Raw genomic sequence first — 22,509 nt, 5'->3', positions numbered from 1 at the left:
ATAGTCAATTGTAAGCGTAGTGTATAGTCTTAGTGGTTAGTTGGGTCTGTTTTCGTTCGCCAACTCATATCATTGAATTCCATAACCACAAGAACGATTTGCATATCATTTGACAGGCTCCGCCCCCGAAGATAAATGGAACCTGAAAGGTTACACCTTCAGAGTGAACTCGGATTGCAGTGTGACCCTCTAGTGAACCATTTAACTCTGCCCTATTGACCCTCAGTTTAGGTGACAGCTTTTTTAACTGTGAGTTCACGAGCAGTGACCACAACACCAATGATATCTCACAACATAATTTCCACACCAAAGAATTCTAGACATACAGCTCACTATCTGACTTTCCTCCATAGACGACTGAAATTATTCATTGTAGGTAAGACACTTGATTTAAACCCTCAGACCACCCACGTTTAACAGAACTACCCCCTCCCTTCCACCCTTCCACCCACCCACCCACCCAACTGCACACACACACACACACACACACACTCCCTCTATCTTCCTCTCTCTCGCTCTCTCTTACCAAGTTAAAACCGACAGTGTAAAATGATTCTCAAATTACCTTCAAAAAGGTTGAAATGATTCTAAATTGTAGGTTATATACCCTATAGGTTAATTGAGACATTGAAAAACAATGTATGAACTCCTGACGTAAATAGGCTTATAGATTGAGATAAGGTATGATTATGCACTCAATTTGATTGTCATGATTGACAGAATAGACGACTGTGAAGAAAATGTCGCGATCCTAATTATGAGTGGTAAAGGGCCCTGTAACTCGTCATTTGGTGGGCAGTGAACTTGGCGACGTTTTGGCACTAGAGTTCACACGGATGTCACGGTCCGTGTTGTAGGTCACATGCAGGTCAACGCATAGGAATGGGACAGAGCGTCCCTGCCCCCAAATCTGTTGGAATCGCGCTGCGGTAATGGGTTTTAAACACAGGGTACACAGAGGACGGTGATTTGGAGAGTGTTAGATGGCATCTCCATTCCAAAGTAATCTATTCATTAACAGTAAACCCCGTAGAGTAAACTAAATACAAAGAATGAATCCGTTGCCGCCAGAAAAATATAGGACAATACATTGATATGAATACAAAGTGAACACAGAGGCAGCGCTTGTCCTAGCCTATTGACACATGTGTCAAGCCTGGATGTCCTCTTCATGGACACGAGTCTCTCTCGGAAGTATAATAGGCCAAATGTTCTATTAACACAATCAAGCCCGATCAGTCTCAGACTAGGGGATTCACGCTGTAAACGAAGAACACGATATATTGGGTAAACGATGAGGTATTTTCCGAAGTAAAATGATTGTATTCTATTGTGGGGCCGCGCACCAATAAATGGTTAAACATTCGTACCAGTCCACTGTGGGCGGAGCACAGGGCGCGAGCAAAAGCAACACAATTAAAGATGAACTCTGAGTGAACTAATTTGTCTGGCCCAAGGTAAGATGAGGCATGGTTGGGGGAAACGGGCGTATAAAAGCGCAGAATGGAGGGTGAGACACAACAGTCAAGTGCAACACTTGGCTACTTCCACTCCCCGTGGTCCACTCCCCGCGGTCCATCTTGCACTTGTTTCACAAGATTCTCCTAGAGATGGGGTTCGGCGCTTTATTCATAACATGTTTTTGCACTCTCGTGCTCCCACTCATTTTGATCGTTGCGGCGATGAAACTGTGGGAAATGTACGTCATTAGTGGAAGTGATCCAACCTGTCAGAGTCCTCTTCCTCCGGGTACCATGGGACTGCCCTTCATTGGAGAGACGCTTCAGATGGTCTTACAGGTAACTGATGATGGAAACATCAATTGCAAACTCTGATCCTGCCTATATTTGCAGTGTGTAGCAGGCTGCTGTCGATTAGTTGGGGTTATGCATCAGGCTGAAATGTCCTCTATTGAATAAACTGAAAGATTGTTAAGTAGACTAATTCAAGCAATTTAAGTATGCAATTGATAGTGTGCATTCATACACGATTTATTTTCCAGAGAAGAACATTTCTAAAAATGAAACGTCAGAAATATGGATATATTTATAAGACGCATCTCTTTGGGAGTCCAACCGTGAGGATAATGGGTTCAGAACATGTGAAACAGATTCTGATGTCAGAACACAAATTGGTCGCGGCTCAGTGGCCAGCATCAGTGCGACTCATCCTCGGGTCGCACGCCCTCTCCAATGCGCACGGCGCGCTCCACAAGAGCAAGAAAAAGGTAGGCAATGTTGAGTAGCCTACAAATCTGTGTAGGCATCTCATGGTTTATACTTATAATGAAAAACACATTGTAATTTACCACGCCTTTTCCTTATAGCATACACTTAAAGTGCTCTCTCCTGTTTGCCTGCAGGCGATCATAAAAGCATTTTCCCGGGAAGCCATGGAACAGTATATTCCTGTGATCCGGGAGGAGGTGAGATGCGCCGTGGATAACTGGCTGCAGAGCGACTCTTGCGTGCTAATGTACCCAGAGATGAAGCGCCTCATGTTCCGCATCGCAATGAGGATCCTGCTTGGCTTCGAGCCCGAGCAAACAAAGACCGACGAGCTGGAATTAGTGGAAGTGTTCGAAGAAATGATAAAGAACCTTTTCTCCCTACCAATCGATGTTCCTTTCAGCGGCTTGTACCGGGTAAGTTGCCTGTGAAATGGTAGGATTGGTTGATTGAAGCAGCCCTGGAATGCGTCACATGGGGTTACAGTGTGCGCACAACATTATTGACCGATATTTTTCATCATTCTGTTTATAGGGTCTGAGAGCGCGCAACATCATCCACTCAAAAATAGAGCAAAACATCAAAAAGAAGCTGTCCAATATTGATAACAACAACAATTATAAGGATGCGCTGCAATTATTGATTGAGTACGGTGAGAGGAAGGAGGAGCGAGTAAGCATGGAGGTAACAGATGCCTTTCATTTTCATGGTCATTTGATTCTACACACTGCCATTTACTCCATGTATGAACCATTATTTATGTATTTCCAACAGGAGATAAAAGAATCTGCCACAGAATTACTATTCGGTGGCCACGAGACGACCGCGAGCACTGCGACCTCTCTGGTGATGTTTCTCGGGCTGCATGCGAATGTCGTGCGTAAAATGCGCCATGAGCTTCAGGAGAAGGTTGGTATCGCCAGAGGAAGAGGCGAAGCGCGAGGTATAACTGGGCCCAAAATCTGTCTTCTCCAGCAGGTGGCGTTTTTTCGTATATTTTTCGCTCACTAAGTTAGGAATTTTTGTATGGAGGTCAATGGGTGTCGAATTTGGTTAACAAAAAATGTAATAGCTTATTTGCTATGTGTGGTTCATTTGATCGACTTGAAGTTTCGTAATGCTTGGGTTGTTATGTTAGGTTGTTATAAGTGTATTAATATAGCCTGAGTAGGACACGTGACATCCCAGCAACTTTGAGAAAAACACTTCATATTGGAGTTGTGCCTGTTGTTCACGCTCATATCTGCCCTCTCATTGGCTAGACTTCCGTCCATTTTTTAAGACTTTTTTCATTGTTAGAGCGCCCACTTGAGTAGCTGGGCCCGGTTTTCCAAAAGGATCTTAAGGATAAGTTTATCGTTAGATGCATTTGTAGGAACATCGTTAAATCTCAGAGCTGTTTCCCAAAATCATATTTATGGACGTTGCACTTGAAAACGCTCGGAATCTAACGCCTGCCTCAGAACACTCAGCTAGGTGCGTCATTAGATGCTTTTTTGCCCTCCCGTATCACGTTATACACAGAAGATCTCCTCTAAACATTGTATCACATGGGTTATCTGTCTGTGTCTTCTGATAATTTAAGAACAAAGTTGACAAAAAATACGAAGTTGCCAGTGTCTTTGGAATTGATACAAACATGCGACGTAGGCTATAACAAAATGCCTAAAATAAAACCGAGATGACTGCATCAAAATATAAATAGTAGGCTATAGGCCTATTTCAAACATATTGTAATGACCTGACTAGATCATAAAAGAACGACTGTCCAGACAGAGGATTGAGTTTACGAATGGACGGTTTATTAAACCAACTTTACACAGGCTACTGTTTGGCCGTAGCCCACGCCAAATAAATGAAAGATAACCCACAAGCCAATCGTGACCTTCTCTTGTGAAGCCCAGACGTAAGAGAGAGAACAAAGGCAAAACCTGGTCTTAACTTCCAATGCTCCATCCCCCTGCCCAACCCCCCTCCACGCCACTCCGCCAACCACCAGGATGCCCGGCATCAGAACATTCCAGGCATTCCCGTGATTGGCAGATAGCAGGTTGACTGACATGTCGGACCCCGCGAACACAACCACCTACTAGCCTAACACATATCACACAGCTGTCTGTGCGGGTCGCTACAATATTGAAAGAACATTTAATGTTCAATCAATTGAGTTCTATTTTGCAACTTCTAGGCTACTGTAGTTTAACATGTGCGACATTGGGGATTTTGTGCATTTTTATTAGGTAATCATCCAAATAAGCCGTCTTAATATTTGCAGCCATAGGTGGTAATATCTCTCTAGGGGTTGATCCGTCATCAGTATTGTGAAATAATTATAATGTTAAGGAAAGATTTTAATGGAGAAAGCTTATCTGAGAGCAGCGCTCCCTATCTATCTTTCGATCCTATCAGTATAGACACATGCTCCAATGACGCACTTTGCGACCGTTCTTTCTGCATGATTTTTTGGGAAACACATGTTGTAGGAAAGATGCATCTTTAAAACACTCCTAAACCTAAATTCCATCGCTCTCGGGAAACCGGGCCCTGGTCAATATAATAAATGCTGGCTGGATGATCTGTGGTATCGCTATGTATCTTTAATTTATTTGATTTATTTGACCTTTATTTAACCAGGTAGGCTAGTTGAGAACAAGTTCTCATTTACAAATGCGACCTGGCCAAGATAAAGCAAAGCAGTTCGACACACAACAACACACATGGAATAAACAAACATACAGTCAAAAATACAGTAGAAAATGTCTATATACAGTGTGTGCAAATGAGGTAGGATAAGGGAGGCAAGGCAATAAATAGGCCATGGTGGCAAAGTAATTACAATATAGCAATTAAACACTGGAATGGTATTTGTGCAGAAGATGAATGTGCAAGTAGAGATACTGGGGTGCAAAAGAGCAAGATAAATACATAAATACAGTATGGGGATGAGGTAGTTGGATGGGCTATGTGCAGTGATCTGTGAGCTGCTCTAACAGCTGGTGCTTAAAGCTAGTGAGGGAGATATGAGTCTCCAGCTTCAGTGATTTTTGCAGTTCATTCCAGTCATAGGCAGCAGAGAACTGGAAGGAAAGGCGGCCAAAGGAAGAATTGACTTTGGGGGTGACCAGTGAGACATACCTGCTGGAGCGCGTGCTACGGGTGGGTGCTGCTATGGTGACCAGTGAGCAGAGATAAGGCGGGGCTTTACCTAGCAGAGACTTGTAGATGACCTGGAACCAGTGGGTTTGGTGGCGAGTATGAAGCGAGGGCCAGCCAACGAGAGTGTACAGGTCGCAGTGGTGGGTCGTATATGGGGCTTTGGTGACAAAATGGATGGCACTGTGATAGACTGCATCCAATTTGTTGAGTAGAGTGTTGGAGGCTATTTTGTAAATAACATCGCCAAAGTCGAGGATCGGTAGGATGTTCAGTTTTACGAGGATATGTTTGGAGGCATGAGTGAAGGATGCTTGGTTGCAAAATAGGAAGCCAATTCTAGATTTCATTTTGGATTGGAGATGCTTGATGTGAGTCTGGAATGAGAGTTTACAGTCTAACCAGACACCTAGGTATTTGTAGTTGTCTACATATTCTAAGTCAGAACCGTCCAGAGTAGTGATGCTGGACGGGCGGGCAGGTGCGGGGAGTGATCGGTTGAATAGCATGCATTTAGTTTTACTTGCATTTAGGCCACGGAAGGAGAGTTGTATGGCATTGAAGCTCGTCTGGAGGTTAGTTAACACAGTGTCCAAAGAAGGGCCAGAGGTATACAGAATGGTGTTGTCTGCATAGAGGTGGATCAGAGAATCACCCGCAGCAAGAGCGACATCATTGATGTATACAGAGAAGAGAGTCGGCCCGAGAATTTAACCCTGTGGCACCCCCATAGAGACTGCAAGAGGTCCGGAGAACAGGCCCTCCGATTTGACACACTGAACTCTATCTGAGAAGTAGTTGGTGAACCAGGCAAGGCAGTCATTTGAGAAACCAAGGCTGTTGAGTCTGCCGATGAGGATGTGGTGATTGACAGAGTCGAAAGCCTTGGCCAGGTCGATGAATATGGCTGTCTCTTATAGATGGCGGTTATGATGTCGTTTAGGACCTTGAGCGTGGCTGAGGTGCACCCATGACCAGCTCTGAAACCCGATTGCATAGAGGAGAAGGTACGGTGGCATTCGAAATGGTCAGTAATCTGTTTGTTAACTTGGCTTTCGAAGACCTTAGAAAGGCAGGGTAGGATAGATATAGGTCTATAGCAGTTTGGGTCTAGAGTGTCTCCCCTTTTGAAGAGGGGGATGACCGTGGCAGCTTTCCAATCTTTGGAAATCTCAGACGATACGAAAAAGAGGTTGAACAGGCTAGTAATAGGGGTTGCAACAATTTCGGCAGATCATTTTAGAAAGAGAGGGTCCAGATTGTCTAGCCCAGCTGATTTGTAGGGGTCCAGATTTTTCAGCTCTTTCAGAACATCAGCTATCTGGATTTGGGTGAAGGGGAAATGGGGGAGGCTTGGGCGATTTGCTGTGGGGGGTGCAGGGCTGTTGATCGGGGTAGGGTTAGCCAGGTGGAAAGCACGGCCAGCCGTAGAAAAATGTTTATTGAAATTCTGAATTATAGTGGAATTATCGGTGGTGACAGTGTTTCCTAGCCTCAGTGCAATGGGCAGCTGGGAAGAGGTGCTCTTATTTCCATGGACTTTACAGTGTCCCAGAACTTTTTTGAGTTCGTGCTACAGGAGGAAAATTTCTGCTTGAAAAAAGCTAGCCTTAGCTTTCCTAACTGCCTGTGTATATTGTTTCCTAACATCCCTGAAAAGTTGCATATCACAGGGGCTATTCGATGCTAATGCAGAATGCCACAGGATTTTTTTGTGCTGGTCAAGGGTAGTCAGGTCTGGAGAGAACCAAGGGATATATCTGTTCCTGGATCAACATTTTTTGAATGGGGCATGCTTATTTAAGATGGTGAGGAAGGCACTTTTAAAGAATAACCAGGCATCCTCTACTGATGGGATGAGGTCAATATCCTTCCAGGATACCCGGGCCATGTCGATTAGAAAGGCCTGCTCGCTGAAGTGTTTTAGGGAGCGTTTGACAGTGATGAGGGGTGGTCGTTTGACCGCAGACTCATTTCGGATGCAGGCAACGAGGCAGTGATTGCTGAGATCTTGATTGAAAACAGCAGAGGTCTATTTGGAGGGCAAGTTGGTTAAGATGATATCTATGAGGGTGCCCGTGTTTACGGATTTGGGGTTGTACCTGGTGGGTTCATTGATAATTTTTGTGAGATTGAGGGCATCAAGCTTAGATTGTACGATGGCCGGGGTGTTACGCATGTCCCAGTTTAGGTCACCTAGCAGCACGAGCTCTGAAGATAGATGGGGAGCAATCAATTCACATATAGTGTCCAGGGCACAGCTGGGGGCAGAGGGTGGTCTATAGCAAGCGGCAACGGTTAGAGACTTGTTTCTGGAAAGGTGGATTTTTAAAAGTAGAAGCTCGAATTGTTTGGGTATAGACCTGGATAGTTAGACAGAATTCTGCAGGCTATCCCTGCAGTAGATTGCAACACCGCCCCCTTTGGCAGTTCTACCTTGTCGGAAGATGTTGTAGTTAGGGATGGAAATTTCAGGGGTTTTGGTGGTCTTCCTAAGCCAGGATTCAGACACGGCTAGGACATCCGGGTTGGCAGAGTGTGCTAAAGCAGTGAATAAAACAAACTTAGGGAGGAGGCTTGTAATCTTAACATGCATGAAACCAAGGCTACAGGTAACTGCCAAAATAAAGGAAAAAATGGAGTAAATGAGGGACACAATATATTGAAAGCAGTTGCTTCTACACAGGTGTGGCTCCTGAATTAATTAAACAATAAACATCCCATCATGCTTAGGATCATGTATAAAAATGCTGGGCAGGCCATTATTTTGGCTACCATGGCTATGCCCCCATAGAATGATACTGCCCCCATCCACAGTGCACAAGTGGTTACTGAATGGTTTGATGATCATAAAAACGATGTAAACCATATGCCATGGTCTTCTCAGTCACCAGATCTCAACCCAATTGAACACTTACGGGAGATTCTGGAGTGTGCCCGAGACGGCGTTTTCCACCACCATCAACGTAACAGCAAATAAAGGAATTTCTCATGTAAGAATGCTGTCACATCCCTCCAAAAAAGTTCCAGACAATTGTAGAATCTATGCCATGGTGCATTGAAGCTGTTCTGGCTCGTGCTGGCCCAACATAAGACACGTTGTGTTGTTTTTTCATTTATTTTGGCAGTGACTTGTATTATGCATTAAAGCAACACTATTGTCACGATCGTTCTCCTCCTCTTCGTCTGAAGAGGAGAAGCATGGGTCGGACCAATACGCGTCAAGGTATGCAGTCATAATGAATTTATTTAAATGAAAGACGAACACTTAATACAAACTATACAAAATAACAAAACGACCGTGAAGCTACAAACGTTGTGCATAGACAGACAGGCTACAAACGTTCTGACATAGACAGAATTACCCACCATAGGACCAAGCGGCATGGAAGGCGGCAACAGGACCTAACCACAAAGGATTTCTGGACATGGGAGGAGATACTGGATGGTAAGGGGCCTTGGGATCAACCTGGAGAATATCGCCTCCCTCGTGAAGAGCTGGAGGCAGCGAAAGCCGAGAGGAGGCGATATGAGGAGGCAGCACGGAGACAAGGCTGGAAGCCCGTGAGTACAACCCAAAAATTTCTTGGGGGGGGCCTTAAAGGGAGTGTGGCGAAGTCAGGTAGGAAACCTGCGCCTACTCCCTGTACTTACCGTGGAGAGCGAGAGTACGGGCAGACACCGTGTTACGCAGTAGAGCGCACGGTGTCTCCTGTACGCGTGCATAGCCCGGTTCGGTACATTGCAGCTCCACGTATCGGCCGGGCTAGACTGAGCGTTGAGCCATATGTCATGAAGCCGGCCCAACGCATCTGGTCACCAGTGCGTCTCCTCGGGCCGGCGTACATGGCACCAGCCTTACGCATGGTGTCCCCGGTTCGCCTACATAGGCCGGTGCGGGTTATTCCACCTCCCCGCACTGGTCAGGCGACGGGGAGCATAGAACCAGGTAAGGTTGGGCAGGCTCGGCGTTCAAGGGAGCCAGTACGCCTGCACGGTCCGGTATTTCCGGCGCCACCTCCCCGCCCCAATCCAGTACCACCAGTGCCTCCTCCGCGCACTAGCTATATGGTGCGTGTCTCCAGCCCTTTACCACCAGTGTCTAAACCACGCACCAAGCCTCCTGTGTGTCCCCAGAGTCCTGTGCGTCCTGTTGCTGCTCCCCGCACTAGCCCTGAGATGCGTGTCCCCAGCCCGGTGCCACCAGTCCCGGCACCACGCACCAGGCCTACAGTGCGCCTCAGCCGGCAGGAGTCTGCCGTCTGCACTACAATGACTGAACTGCCTGTCTGCCAAGCGCCATCTGAGCCATCCGTCTCCCCAGCGCCATCTGAGCCATCCGTCTCCCCAGCGCCATCTGAGCCATCCGTCTGCAATGAGCCTGCAAAGCCGCCCGTCTGCCATGAGCCTGCAAAGCCGCCCGTCTGCCATGAGCCCACTGAGCCGTCCGCCAGACAGGAGCCGCTAGAGCCGCCAGCCAGACAGGAGCCGCTAGAGCCGTCCGTCAGACAGGATCCGCCAGAGCCGCCAACCAGACAGGATCTGCCAGAGCCGCCAACCAGACAGGATCTGCCAGAGCCGCCAACCAGACAGGATCTGCCAGATCAGTCAGCCAGCCATGAGCAGCCAGATCCGTCAGCCAGCCATGAGCAGCCAGATCCGTCAGCTAGCCATGAGCAGCCAGATCCGTCAGCTAGCCATGAGCAGCCAGATCCGTCAGCTAGCCATGAGCAGCCAGATCCGTCAGTTAGCCATGAGCAGCCAGATCCGTCAGCTAGCCATGAGCAGCCAGATCGTCAGCTAGCCATGAGCAGCCAGATCCGTCAGCTAGCCATGAGCAGCCAGATCCGTCAGCTAGCCATGAGCAGCCAGATCCGTCAGCTAGCCATGAGCAGCCAGATCCGTCAGCTAGCCATGAGCAGCCAGATCCGTCAGCTAGCCATGAGCAGCCAGATCCGTCAGCCAGCCATGAGCAGCCAGATCCGTCAGCCAGCCATGAGCAGCCAGATCCGTCAGCCAGCCATGAGCAGCCAGATCCGTTAGCCAGCCATGAGCAGCCAGATCCGTTAGCCAGCCATGAGCAGCCAGATCTGTCAGCCAGCCATGGGCCGTCCCTCAGTCCGGAGCTGCAGTCCCTCAGTCCGGAGCTGCAGTCCCTCAGTACGGTGCTGCCCCTTACCCTGGTGCTGCCCCTTACCCTGGTGCTGCCCCTTACCCTGGTGCTGCCCCTTACCCTGGTGCTGCCCCTTACCCTGGTGCTGCCCCTTACCCTGGTGCTGCCCCTTATCCTGGTACTGTCCCTTACCCTGGTACTGTCCTTTAGTCCGGAACTGCCCCTTAATGCAATGGGGTTAATGTGGAGGTGGTTAGGTACTGTGGTGACGAGGGGACTACGACCAGAGCCGGAGCCGCCACCGTGGAGGGGAGCCCACCCAGACCCTCCCCTAGACTGTGTATGGTGCGCCCGGAGTTCGCGCCTCAAGGGGGGGGTTATGTCATGCCCTGGCCTTATTATTCTTTGTTTTCTTTATTATTTTAGTTAGGTCAGGGTGTGACATGGGGAATGTTTATGTTTTGTTTGTTTGTAATAGTGTTTTTTCGTTCCATGTTCATCTTCGTTCGTTTCATTAAAAGAGAAGATGTATTCTTATCCAGCTGCGCCTTGGTCCTCATTCTCTCCAGTACACGATCGTGACAACTATGCACAATAGGCTAGCATTAAAAGCACTTGATTTTTGTAGTGCCTATGACATGGCATAATATTTTTTAAACATGATTTGAAACCATAAATCATTAGTTTACAATGTTTTCTATGACAAGGAAAGTATAATCAATAAAGGCCCATAGTTTTTTTGGTGATGATGAGATTAAGATCAGACACAAATCTCATTAAGGTATTTATAAATCATGTTCTTCCAAATCTAGGGCTATATTTAATTGATTGAATTTGCTGTACACCTCACCCAGACAGTGGTTTTAATAAGAGTACTCTCCATGCAAGAAGCATGTCCCCCTATCTCTCTGTAATTAAATAGTAATATATTTACAGCATTTGTTGGGAGCCCAATCAGAGGACAATCCGCTGAGTACTGAGTTGTTGGAGCAGTTGAAGTACATCGGCTGTGTCATTAAGGAAACGCTCCGGATCAACCCTCCTGTCCCTGGTGGCTTCCGTGTAGTACTGAAGACTTTTGAGCTTAATGTAAGTAAACTTCCGTGTAGGTCCTTAAAAGGTCCTGAAATAAGATTTACACAAGATTTTAGGCTAAAAGTTTAAAGGAGGCATAATTGATTGTCTTTTGAGAGACACAAAATGGAAACCATGTCCTGTTATAGCATATGAGGTTTTCTACAAATATCTCACACACAATATGGCAGAAGCTCTAGTATATCTATTAATATAGAGCTCCTTGTATACATAACAGTAGGCTGCTGAGTGGAGAATGACTCATTAAAAATGGCCAGAACGGAGAAAATGGAATGGCATCAAACACCTGGAAACCATGTGTTTGATGTATTTGATACAATTCCACTCATTCTGCCCCAGTCATTACCACAAGCGCGTTCTCCCCAATTAAGGTGCCACCAACCTCCTGTGATATACATCAATGCCTTCAGAAACTGTATAACGATTGGAATAAAATGATTTGAAGTCATTGCCATCCCAGCCCCAACCTAACAACCTATATTGTGTCTCCTCAGGGCTACCAGATTCCCAAGGGATGGAAAGTCATCTACAGCATCTGCGACACTCACGATGTGCTGGACACACTTATTAATAAGGAGGAGTTCCAGCCAGAGAGGTTTATGGACAAGTCACCAGATGACTCCTCCCGGTTCGGTTACATTCCCTTTGGGGGTGGTGCGAGGACATGTGTGGGTAAAGAGTTTGCTAAAGTTTTACTTAAGGTGTTCCTGGTAGAGGTGGTCACCAGATGCGACTGGACTTTGTTGAATGGACCACCGACAATGAAAACAGGCCCAACCGTTTATCCAGTGGACAATCTGCCCACAAAATTCACCAAATGTATCCAGACCTACTGATCGTGAAATATTGGCATTTATGTTTTGGCATTTATGTAAATACACTTAATATTTAAGTTAGACATATTATGTATTTTTTATATTACATATCTTTTGTACGACAGATATTTATGTCAACCCCAGTAGCATTCTACAAGCAACATTTTTAAAAGCACTTCATGTTGCACACCAATAGTTCTGAGGCAAATCATTTTATGGATATTTTGAAATACAATTTTTTTAAAGCTGTACTTTATCATTTTCACGCAGCTTAACTCTGTTGCATATGGAATGTTTTCAATAAAAAAATGGAAAACTATTATTTTGTACAGTTGATTCTCACTTCAAATCTTTCAAAATCAAAACCATTTCCATTTTCCCAATATTCTGACTTGGCATTGATAGAGCCCACCCACTGGGCACATTTGGTTGATGTGAATTCAATGTGAAATCGTCAACAAATTTCACCATGCCATTGAATTTATATTAAAAGTTGGGTGGAAAAAAACGGAATTCCCTTACGTTGATGACTTTTTGCAAATCCAGTCAGTTTTTCACGTTGATTCAATGTCATCATATATAGTTGTTGAAATGAAGTCGAAACAACATTAATTGAACCACCTTTTGTCCAGTGGGAAATGTTTTCATGTCAGATGTCCCTCTATCCCCAAATATTTTAGGGGGGGTTCAATTTCTTGAAGAAATATAGATGTACAGTTATTGGTACCACTTCCTGTTATTGTATCACACTCTATGGACCTACCCACTGGGCACACACTGGTTGAATCAACATTGTTTCCACGTCTTTTCAATTACTTTGAACCAACGTAGAATGGCACAAGTCAGTTTACATAGCCTACTCTGAATGACATTCACTCCATACTACAATAACTATTACACTTAAGGCATCATAAGACACGAAATTACATTAGACAATGTCAACAGTGATGAATTTGGACCCAACGGCAGCATATGGGGGACAGGATGTTAGACCCCCAAGATGAGTGGGGAGAGGGGTGGCATGTGACTTCATGGGAAGCCGAAGCTTAAAATAATAGTAAAACTTTATCCCCTCAATGTTTATTTAAAGTATTTTTGTGCTCTCAAAATGTTCTTTAAGTGACATTGCACAGACTTCATTTATTTACACACACACACACACACACACACACACACACACACACACACACACACACACACACACACACACACACACACACACACACACACACACACACACACACACACACAAAACCAGGCTTTATATAGGGCAAGTGTGGCAACACACTTCATGTGAGTGGAAATGGGACTTTTCACTTCGCAGCAGGGTGGATGAAAGAACTTCTAATGTAATTTGCATGTCTGGTGCACTCTTGCCCTCTAGTTGAACCATATCAATCCCCCTAACTCTCAATCAGGTTACCTATTAGCAACCAATCGGTATTATTTATAATCGAGAGGAGAGGCTTTTCAGAGGGCACCTTGGGGTCAAGAAGAGTTCAGTGATAATAAAAAGGACCCTGAAATTACAGTGTTGTGGTTGGGGGTGGCTTTTCATCTGCCTGTTCAAATAGTTCGCTAATGAGCAAAGAAAATGAAAAAAAATGTAGGCAAGAAGTTTAATAGGGATATTTCATAATCAAAGTGCATTTCACATTTGAACAAGTATGTTCATGCACTCTTAGAACTCTTGCTCTCCACTTGTGTGTGCTTTGGTTCAAAGTCACATTAAAAGCGATAAGGGACAACAATTTGTGAAATGAGAGGTAACCAGGGCAGATGGAGGGTACGATTGGGCTCCTAAAACATCAAGCCCAAATTTAGGCAATGCCACCTTTAATGCCAAATGAAATGTAAATTATAACTGACCCTCTAACCTCCCTCTGGAATCATGTCACTTGTATTCTAGAATGGTACAAAAGATATACATCAATAATGATTTCTTTAAATAGCTTTTCCAGGTCATTGAGAGAACAGTTCATTACAATACAGAGGTAAAGGAGCGGTCTTTAGAGAAACATGTACCAGCCCAGACACATAAGACTTCACAGAAAGAAAACTAAATCCAGAAACCATGTTGACTCTTTCGGTGAAGTCAGGGCTAGGCGATAGACTTTGGGTTTGAGACTTTCTTTTACAGCATTCCAGAGTCAAAGGCAAAAAAATAAAAATGTACCAACAAGGAAAGAGAAACATTACTGTAACAAAGTTTACTGAACTTTACAAGAAGCTGCCAGGAAATACCTTCAGAAGACAAACATCTTAAGAACAAAAGGAAATAACCATTTAGATTTCAAAATGTTTTAAAGAGCATGTTGTTTCATATCCATAAAAAACAACCCTTCTCAAATGATGAGGTGATATCCATGTACCAATAGTACATTATGTCTCAATGAAAAACACATTTGACATCCCCTTTTCTGTGGTCTCTGTAGCAACCCCACTGCCCCACACAGCCCACTGCAGAAACCAGCACTGTTTATTATCACAGTGTCCATCAGTGTCCATCAGTCATAACCTGGTGAAGACAAAAGTGGATATGACCTAGTCTAATATCTATTTAACGGCAAAACAATTCTCTTACTCACTAACAAACAGGCGCATGCGCACGCACACGCATACACACAAACACAGTACATGATCCAAGCCACAAACAATGCTCTAATCATGTGACTCAGTAAAAGGGAGAGAAACAGAGAGACAGTAAGAGAGAGAGAAACAGAGAGATACAGTAAGAGAGAGAGAGAAAGAGAGAGACAGTAAGAGAGAGAGAGAAACAGAGAGAGAGAGAGAAACAGAGAGAGAGAAACAGAGGGACAGTAAGAGAAAGAGAAACAGAGAGAGAAAGTAAGAGATACAGAAACAGAGATTCAATTGAAGAGAGAAAAGAGAAAGTAAGAGAGAGAAACGGAGAGAGACAGTAAGAGAGAGAAACAGAGAGAGAGAGAAACAGAGAGAGAAACAGACAGTAAGAGAGAGAGAGAGAAACAGCATCCTACTGCTGTGACCTTATCCAGAAAAGAACACAAACTGTTCACACAGGAGGAATAAGGCGCAAATTAAACTGGGATCTGCCAAGGTGAGCGCTAATTATTGGCTATGTCAGACAACATCTGTTATTGTGACATTCCAGCAGTCAGCTTCTCTAAGGACAAGCTGAAACCTCCTCCAGAGTTCATGACTGACAAAGCCCTCTGGCTGTTCCCTTTGGAGTTCACCCTCTTCCATTTCCATCACAATAAAGCGCATCTGACATGATAGTGGTGAGAGAAGAGATTAAGAGATGATACGACACACATTTGTATTTGTGTGTGATGGTGTATCAGACAGGTGTGTAGGGGGTTCATATAGGGGTTTGTATACAGATGTAGGATCTTCATTTGAGCCAGTTTTCTACAGCATGAAAATAATCCTGCAGCAACAGGAAATGTGAATTATTATGCAGAGGATAATCAATGGACATTTGTGTAGGGGTTGATACATTTTTTGTTAGGGGAAAATAGTAATTTCAGAAGCATTTTTGAACCTCAAACACATTACAAGTTAAACATGTCCTGCTTTGAAAGAAAATGCTCCTGTAACAGGGTGATCAAGTTAAGATCCTACATTTTTAGAGGTGTGTGTGTGTGTGTGTTTGTGTGTGGGTGTGTGTGTGTTTGTTAGCATAAGTAGTCTTACGCTCTTGTGCGTATTTGGAAGGAGTATATGATGTTTACTTGTGAAATTGCTAAACTTATTAAGCTACAGTTTTCAAATTTTTCATGTTAGCAGTTTACCCATTAAAGGCTCACCTTGTAAACGTTTGGGTTTGTTGCATACAGTTAGAGTGAACTCCCAGCCCTGAAGCATGGTAAAATGAGATAGGAAGCATGCGTTTCATCGCCAAATAACTGCAAAAACTTGTTTCGTGGCAACCTGTGCCTCAAGGTCAGGCAGAGTTCGTAGAAAAGTTAAAACAATCCAAGCTAAATCAAGTATCTGAGGGTTACTGTTTTAGTTTCCTACAGTTTTGCACATGGCGGACAAAATAAGAGCTGTGAACCCTCTTTGACAGAGCAGAAGCAGAGGGGGAGGATGAACTGCAAGAGCCCTTGAGTCTCGGGACAGAGTTGTTTATGCTATAAAATCCTGTGTGGGGTTGATATACACTGTACTACTGTGTGCCACATGCCAGCAGAAGTTCCAAAGTTCATCTTAACCATGAACTCTGTCAGGGCACAGCAGGAAGTTCCACCCATACGTCAAATAAAAGAGAGACAGAGCAGCTCAGAGCAGCATAAAACAACCCGGAAAGGGCTGCACACCACCTTCAAGGGCAATGACAGGTGAGAGGTGTCACAACTCCTGGCCCCTTCCTTCCTCCTTCCTGATCTGTACATCCCCCCTCCTGGATTCACTTTATGACCCCCTGACGACCCCCACGCCCCCTTTTAGGTGCACAAATACAGTCGCTGTGAATGAAACTCAAATTTAATCAAACTTTATTTGTCGCATACGCCGAATACAACAAGTGTAGACTTTACCGTGAAATGCTTACTTACAAGACCATAACCAACAGTGCAGTTCAAGAAGAGCTAAGAAAATATTTACCAAGTAGACTAAAATAAAAAGTAATAATAAAAAGTAACGTAATAAGAATAACGAGACTATACAGGGGGCACCGGTACCGAGTCAGTGTACGGGGTTACAGGTTAGTTGAGGTAATTTGTACATGTAGGGGTGAAGTGACTACGCATAGATAATAAACAGTGAGTAGCAGCAGTGTACAAAAGGGAGGGTGCAGGGGGTCAATGTAAATTGTCCGGTGGCGAATTTTATTAATTGTTCAGCAATCTTATGGCTTGGGAGTTGAAGCTGTTGAGGAGCCTTTTGGTCCTAGACTTGGCACTCCGGTACCGCTTGCCATGCGGTAGCAGAGAAAACAATCTATAACTTGGGTGACTGGAGTCTCTGACAATTATTTTATACAAGCATGGCTGTTTGATCAGTCCTTTCAGTTGTGTGTGCTTTGGGCTGCCCTTCCCAGTGCCCAAAAGAAGAGGGTCTAGGACGTCACTGTGGTGAGGGGCATCCTTTCCTAGGTTTTGTGTTCATATGTACGTCTGTGAGGTGTGTGTCTGTCTGGGACGGACCAGGGAATAAATACAGAGGGTTATGACCTGCGTGTATTTGTTTAAAGATACGTTTTGTGTCACCTCCTGATCCAAAACGCAGCCTAGCAGTGTAAACCAGCAGCAGGCATAACTGGTTCTGGAATGAAAACAAAACCTTAGCTGTTGTTACAGATAATTTCCTCATGTTTTTACCGACAAAGAATACAGAGTGTTTAACTTGATCAGTGTAGCCTACTGTTCCTCACATACCATGCTGTTCATTGCTGACTCAGTCATATAATAGGCCTTTTCATTTGCTTAAAATTATTATGGTTTTTACGAGGGCTCATGGTTTATTGCCTTTCCAATAAGCTTTAGAGAGAGAGGAGGAGTCACATAAATGAAGTTGACTATTCTCACTTGTTCAGGCTTTGATCTACTTTTTACCAGAAGTCTTAGTCAAGAAGTTGTTTAATGTATTTGGAAGGAAAGCCCGGACTGCTTGCCTTTGAAAGCCTTTAGCATTGACCTGAAAGTGCCCCTGCATGTTTGCTGTTAGGATAAATATCCCTCTATAAGGAACAAGTGCCTTGAAAGCTGCGTTGCTTTCTGGGGAGATCTCTCCTCAGAGCTTTTAAGAAAAGGTGGTGCGCTTGACTGGCAGGTAGGCTCTTTAAGAACCCTTCCCCATCCATCAGGACACAATACGACGGACACAGTTATTTTTAGCTGTTCTGGTATGTGAATCTGTGTGTAGGAAGAGTGCTTCCACAAATTCCACTCTGTGAAAAGGTACATTTACTTTTCATGGCAGTCGCAGGCAGCCTGATATAACATCAAGAGGGGTATTTTAAACAGTCTGCTTCCCTCAGACAGCTCCCATGGTGGGGATTGAACTGTGGCAGCTCTGCATAAGGAGGGAGGGTGACCAGGTCACACAGCGGGCGTGGGGATACGCCTGGGACACTGCAGCGACACTTCATTCACATAAATACAGACAGACAATCTCTGATGCACATACTACACACTTTAATGCACAGGGGACAAATATGAGCAGCCATGTACACATACGTGTTGTAGGGTTTGTTGTGGGTTCATATGATAGCTATAAGGTACCTTAAATATTTATAGGATTTATAGGTCACTACTTTCAGTTTCTTTTTTTACTCAGACATTGATGTTCCAAAAGGCTGGAGACTCTAAAAGCATTCAATCCACAGGTTTGGGTAAATCCACTGCACTGTGTTTTCCAGCTTCTCAAGTTCATCTCATTGCACCTAATTCCAGGTTAATACGCATCATCACAATTCATTAGAGGGAACAGCCATCTCCTCCAGATTCTGGCCACACATTCATCATCTGATTTCACTTTTTCCAAGACTGAGCAGCAAGTCATCCATCTTTTTGTCACCCTCAGACAACATGTCTAGCCTCTTCTACATCTGTGAGATAAAGAGAAATCAGCAGCTCAGTGAATAGTGAATATTTGCTATTTGGTTTATTTTAGATTCGTTCTAACATTTCAATATGTTTTTTTAAGTATAATTTTTGTACTTGTTTAACATTTGACTGTATTGTTGGGTGCTAGTAACATAAGCATTTCACTGCACCCGCTATTTATAAAAATAAAATAAAAAGTTTAACCTTTATAGGCTATAACATCGGCTCAACTGTGTACGCGACCAATAAACGTTGATTTCATTTAATTTGAATATTGTGCTACCTTCCATCATCAACTATCAGACGGAGTAGTACCACGTTCCAGACCCTTTTGAGGCTCTTGCCAAAAATCAGGAGAATGCACTCGGTTAAACAGGTCATGTTACAGCAAGTAAGGCACTTGGCTTTGGCCTTGTCAGTACAGATCTCATGTTGGCATGAATCAACAGTCAGTGTCATACTGGAGTTTCTTATCTGTACTGAATCAGATAGATAATTATACCTTTAATTAAACATTTTATCAGAAATTTCATGATGGCAGAGTATGTTTGCAAGCAGGGTGGTGTGAGCTGAAACGGGGTAAGTTGATTGATCACTAAAACAGAGTCAAGTCCAAGAAGTTTCTTGGAGTCTATGCGAGAGGCAATATGTTCCCCACACATAACAAAACTGAAACAGAGAAATATGGTATTTAAGAATATGAAAGATGCATGTGTCCCATTTCCTCATAGGTCAGACTTGGCCAACTCTCATCACCTTGGCCTGCTCTCATCACCTTGACCTACTCTCATCACCTTGGCCTACTCTCATCACCCTGGCCTACTCTCATCACCTTGGCCTACTCTCATCCTTGCTATCTCCATCTGTAGAAAGTTCCCCAACCCCTTCCTCCCTCTCTAACCCCCACCTGCACATCTCCCTCCCTCCGTTCTTCCAGCTCTCTCTCAAAGAGTGGAAAGGCCTCAGTCTCTGAGAGACTCACCGGCAGGAGGCTTTATACACAGTGTAATTACAACCAGAAGCCGCAGCGAGTGTGAAAGCAGCAGATAACATCAGGTCATCCAGCGTGCAGGAGTTCACACAGAGCCCAGTGGAGGGGAGCACAGTGCAGTGGCAGCAGCTGAGTTATGGCTCAATATTTGAACTGCTTCAGCCTGGCCCAGCCCTATGCTACACGCCCGTTCACTGCTCACACCCACTGTGCTGCAGCAGCAAGGAGTAGGGTTAGAACGGTTACAGTTGCAGAGAAAATATTCAGGGATTTGGGGATAGAGATTTATGTTCATTCTAAGAAAATAATACACCCGGATGCGCACGTACAATATACAATCACATATACACACGTCTAGAGTGTAGCAGGTGTGCATCTGTATGCAGAACTCTTTGACAAATTAAAAATGTAACTTAAACTTCCTGCTGTGTTCTGGTCGAATTGGACCGATATACAAGTTTTCTCTCTGAAAAATGTAGTTAATTTACACTGATTGTCATAAGGTTCCATGACTTTGTCCACAAGGGGCATCTGAACACACAAAATACATTTGGATGATTTTCATAACATTTTGGGTGTTTTATTGAACTGACCGGTCATTAGAAATGAATGGGTGAGACTACAATTAGTGTATAAAATTGAGGTCAGGCACATTCCCATTCATCAGATGGACACACTTCCTATCCCAGACCCCCACGTGTATGTGTGTTTGAGAACACACACGCACCTCACTCTCTTCTTGGCTTCCATGGCATCCCCCATGGGAACCTTACCCCAATATAATCTTCCCCCCACGGGAACCACATCTGTTGGCATTCTCACAAACAATCGCAACATTGTTTCAATAATATATAGAACTTTTCTCGCAGCTCTGGTATATAACGCTTTTTTGAGGCCTTCCTCACAATTCATTCTGTGGCAGCACAATGACCAAATTATATACTGCATGTGAGGCTGTTGATCATATCTTTGATCATGACACTGATGAGGAGGAGAGAGTCCTTGATAAACTTTGACTCAAAGTAGTCTGTGGTATATAGCACAATGTGTTACATCTGAGTATTTGTTATAGTCAAAATAATCCATACATTATGCTTTTTTTTTACTCAAAAACAAGTCGTATGAGATCAGTTCAATGAGGCCTACAGGCCATAAATAGCAAATAGAAGTTCAAAACGTGTAATGTTCACAAGAACTTGAGTTGATAAAAAGATCTAACACAACATTAGGTGATAATATATGTATTATTATGGATTTACAATCAGCTATAATGGGCCGGTCATTTTGGACCGGGAACACAGAACCAATTAACATGAAACGAACACAACAGGAGGATTAAACTTGTCCCGTCTGGTAGTGCTCAACCCCACTTGTCGTCTGTCCCCCTAGGTGGTTGTAGGTTGAAAACGGTTGGCAGGAGCGATGGCTGTGGAGAGCAGTGACCCTGCATTGTTCCCTGTTAGACTGCTGGGTTTATGGCCCATCCTCTCACTGTGGAGAGTAACTGTTTGTTTATTCACCACAAATCCTTCAAAATGTCCACTTCTGACACGAGCTCACTGACAATCACAACAATTCAGAGTTAGAGTTGTTATACCCATGGTAGACAAAAGAAGGGGAATCTATTGGTAATGATTTGACTCCTCTCTGAAGTACTTCAGAATAATTGATTTGCTCTTTAACTTATTGTCTGAGAAAAGATAGCAAGGAACCAGCAGAAAATACTATACTGGCTTATACTGGCTGTTAGATTGTTCTTGAGTTGACCAAAAAGCACACAAAAAAAATCAGTGTTCTACTATTAGCATTTTACTTGGATAATTTTGTGGGTAAAATAATATTAATATGAATCAAAAATTTAACACGGATAAAATCTTAATTATAAACTGGGTGGTTCGAGCCCTGAATGCTGATTGGCTGACAGCCGTGGTATATCAGACCGTATACGACAGGTATGATAAAACATTTATTTGAACTGCTCTAATTACGTTGATAACCAGTTTATAATAGCAATAAGGCACCTTGGGGGTTTGTGGTATATGGCCAATATACCACGGCTAAGGGCTGTATCCAAGCACTCTGCGTTGCGTCGTGGTTAAGAACAGCCCTTAGCCGTGGTATATTGGCCATATACCACACCCCTTATTGCTTAAATAAACACATAAATATGGACTAGTGAAAGCACAGTTACTGTTAGCAACCCACACAATAGGCTACCACAAGCACAAATACACACTCTCCTGCATGCTCTCAGGAACACGCACACACTCCAATCCCTGCACACCCACCCCCATACACACTCTCTCTAGAGATCTGACAGCGTTGTTCCTGGAAAGTTCAGCAGTGGGTCAGTGTCGACATTACTCACCTGGCCACAAGCTCAGTGCTCCCACACCCACTCAAACCCATAACCACACTCCCATTACCCTCCTTATGCCTCATCAACTTAATGGAGATGACTGGAGGCAGTATTCAGACCCCTTGACTGTTATGTTACAGCCTTATTCTAATACTCCATAATGACAAAGCGAAAACAGGTTTTTAGAAATGTTTGCAAATGTATAAAAAAATAAGAAACAGA

At 44.1% G+C, this 22,509-nt stretch overlaps 1 protein-coding gene across 1 annotated transcript; it reads left to right on the top strand.

The window, feature by feature from the left end:
- The first annotated feature begins 1,467 nt into the window (after positions 1 to 1,467).
- LOC129836435 (cytochrome P450 26A1-like) lies at positions 1,468 to 12,680 on the top strand. Its single transcript, XM_055902606.1, has 6 exons — positions 1,468 to 1,799; positions 2,003 to 2,227; positions 2,363 to 2,644; positions 2,763 to 3,137; positions 11,431 to 11,583; positions 12,084 to 12,680. Exons 1-6 carry the CDS (start codon positions 1,611 to 1,613, stop codon positions 12,423 to 12,425), a joined length of 1,566 nt encoding a protein of 521 aa, XP_055758581.1. The 5' UTR covers positions 1,468 to 1,610; the 3' UTR covers positions 12,426 to 12,680.
- Positions 12,681 to 22,509: the final 9,829 nt, after the last annotated feature.

Source organism: Salvelinus fontinalis, chromosome 37 (assembly GCF_029448725.1).
Source record: "Salvelinus fontinalis isolate EN_2023a chromosome 37, ASM2944872v1, whole genome shotgun sequence".
Classification (NCBI taxonomy): domain Eukaryota; kingdom Metazoa; phylum Chordata; class Actinopteri; order Salmoniformes; family Salmonidae; genus Salvelinus; species Salvelinus fontinalis.
This window is presented reverse-complemented; position numbering and strand designations above follow the sequence as displayed.

Coding starts and splice junctions, on each gene's coding strand:
- LOC129836435 (XM_055902606.1), top strand. CDS start 1,611: ATGGGGTTCGGCGCTTTATTCATAACATGTTTTTGCACTCTCGTGCTC. Junction 2,228..2,362: donor TCCACAAGAGCAAGAAAAAG/GTAGGCAATGTT, acceptor GTTTGCCTGCAG/GCGATCATAAAAGCATTTTC. Junction 2,645..2,762: donor CTTTCAGCGGCTTGTACCGG/GTAAGTTGCCTG, acceptor TTCTGTTTATAG/GGTCTGAGAGCGCGCAACAT.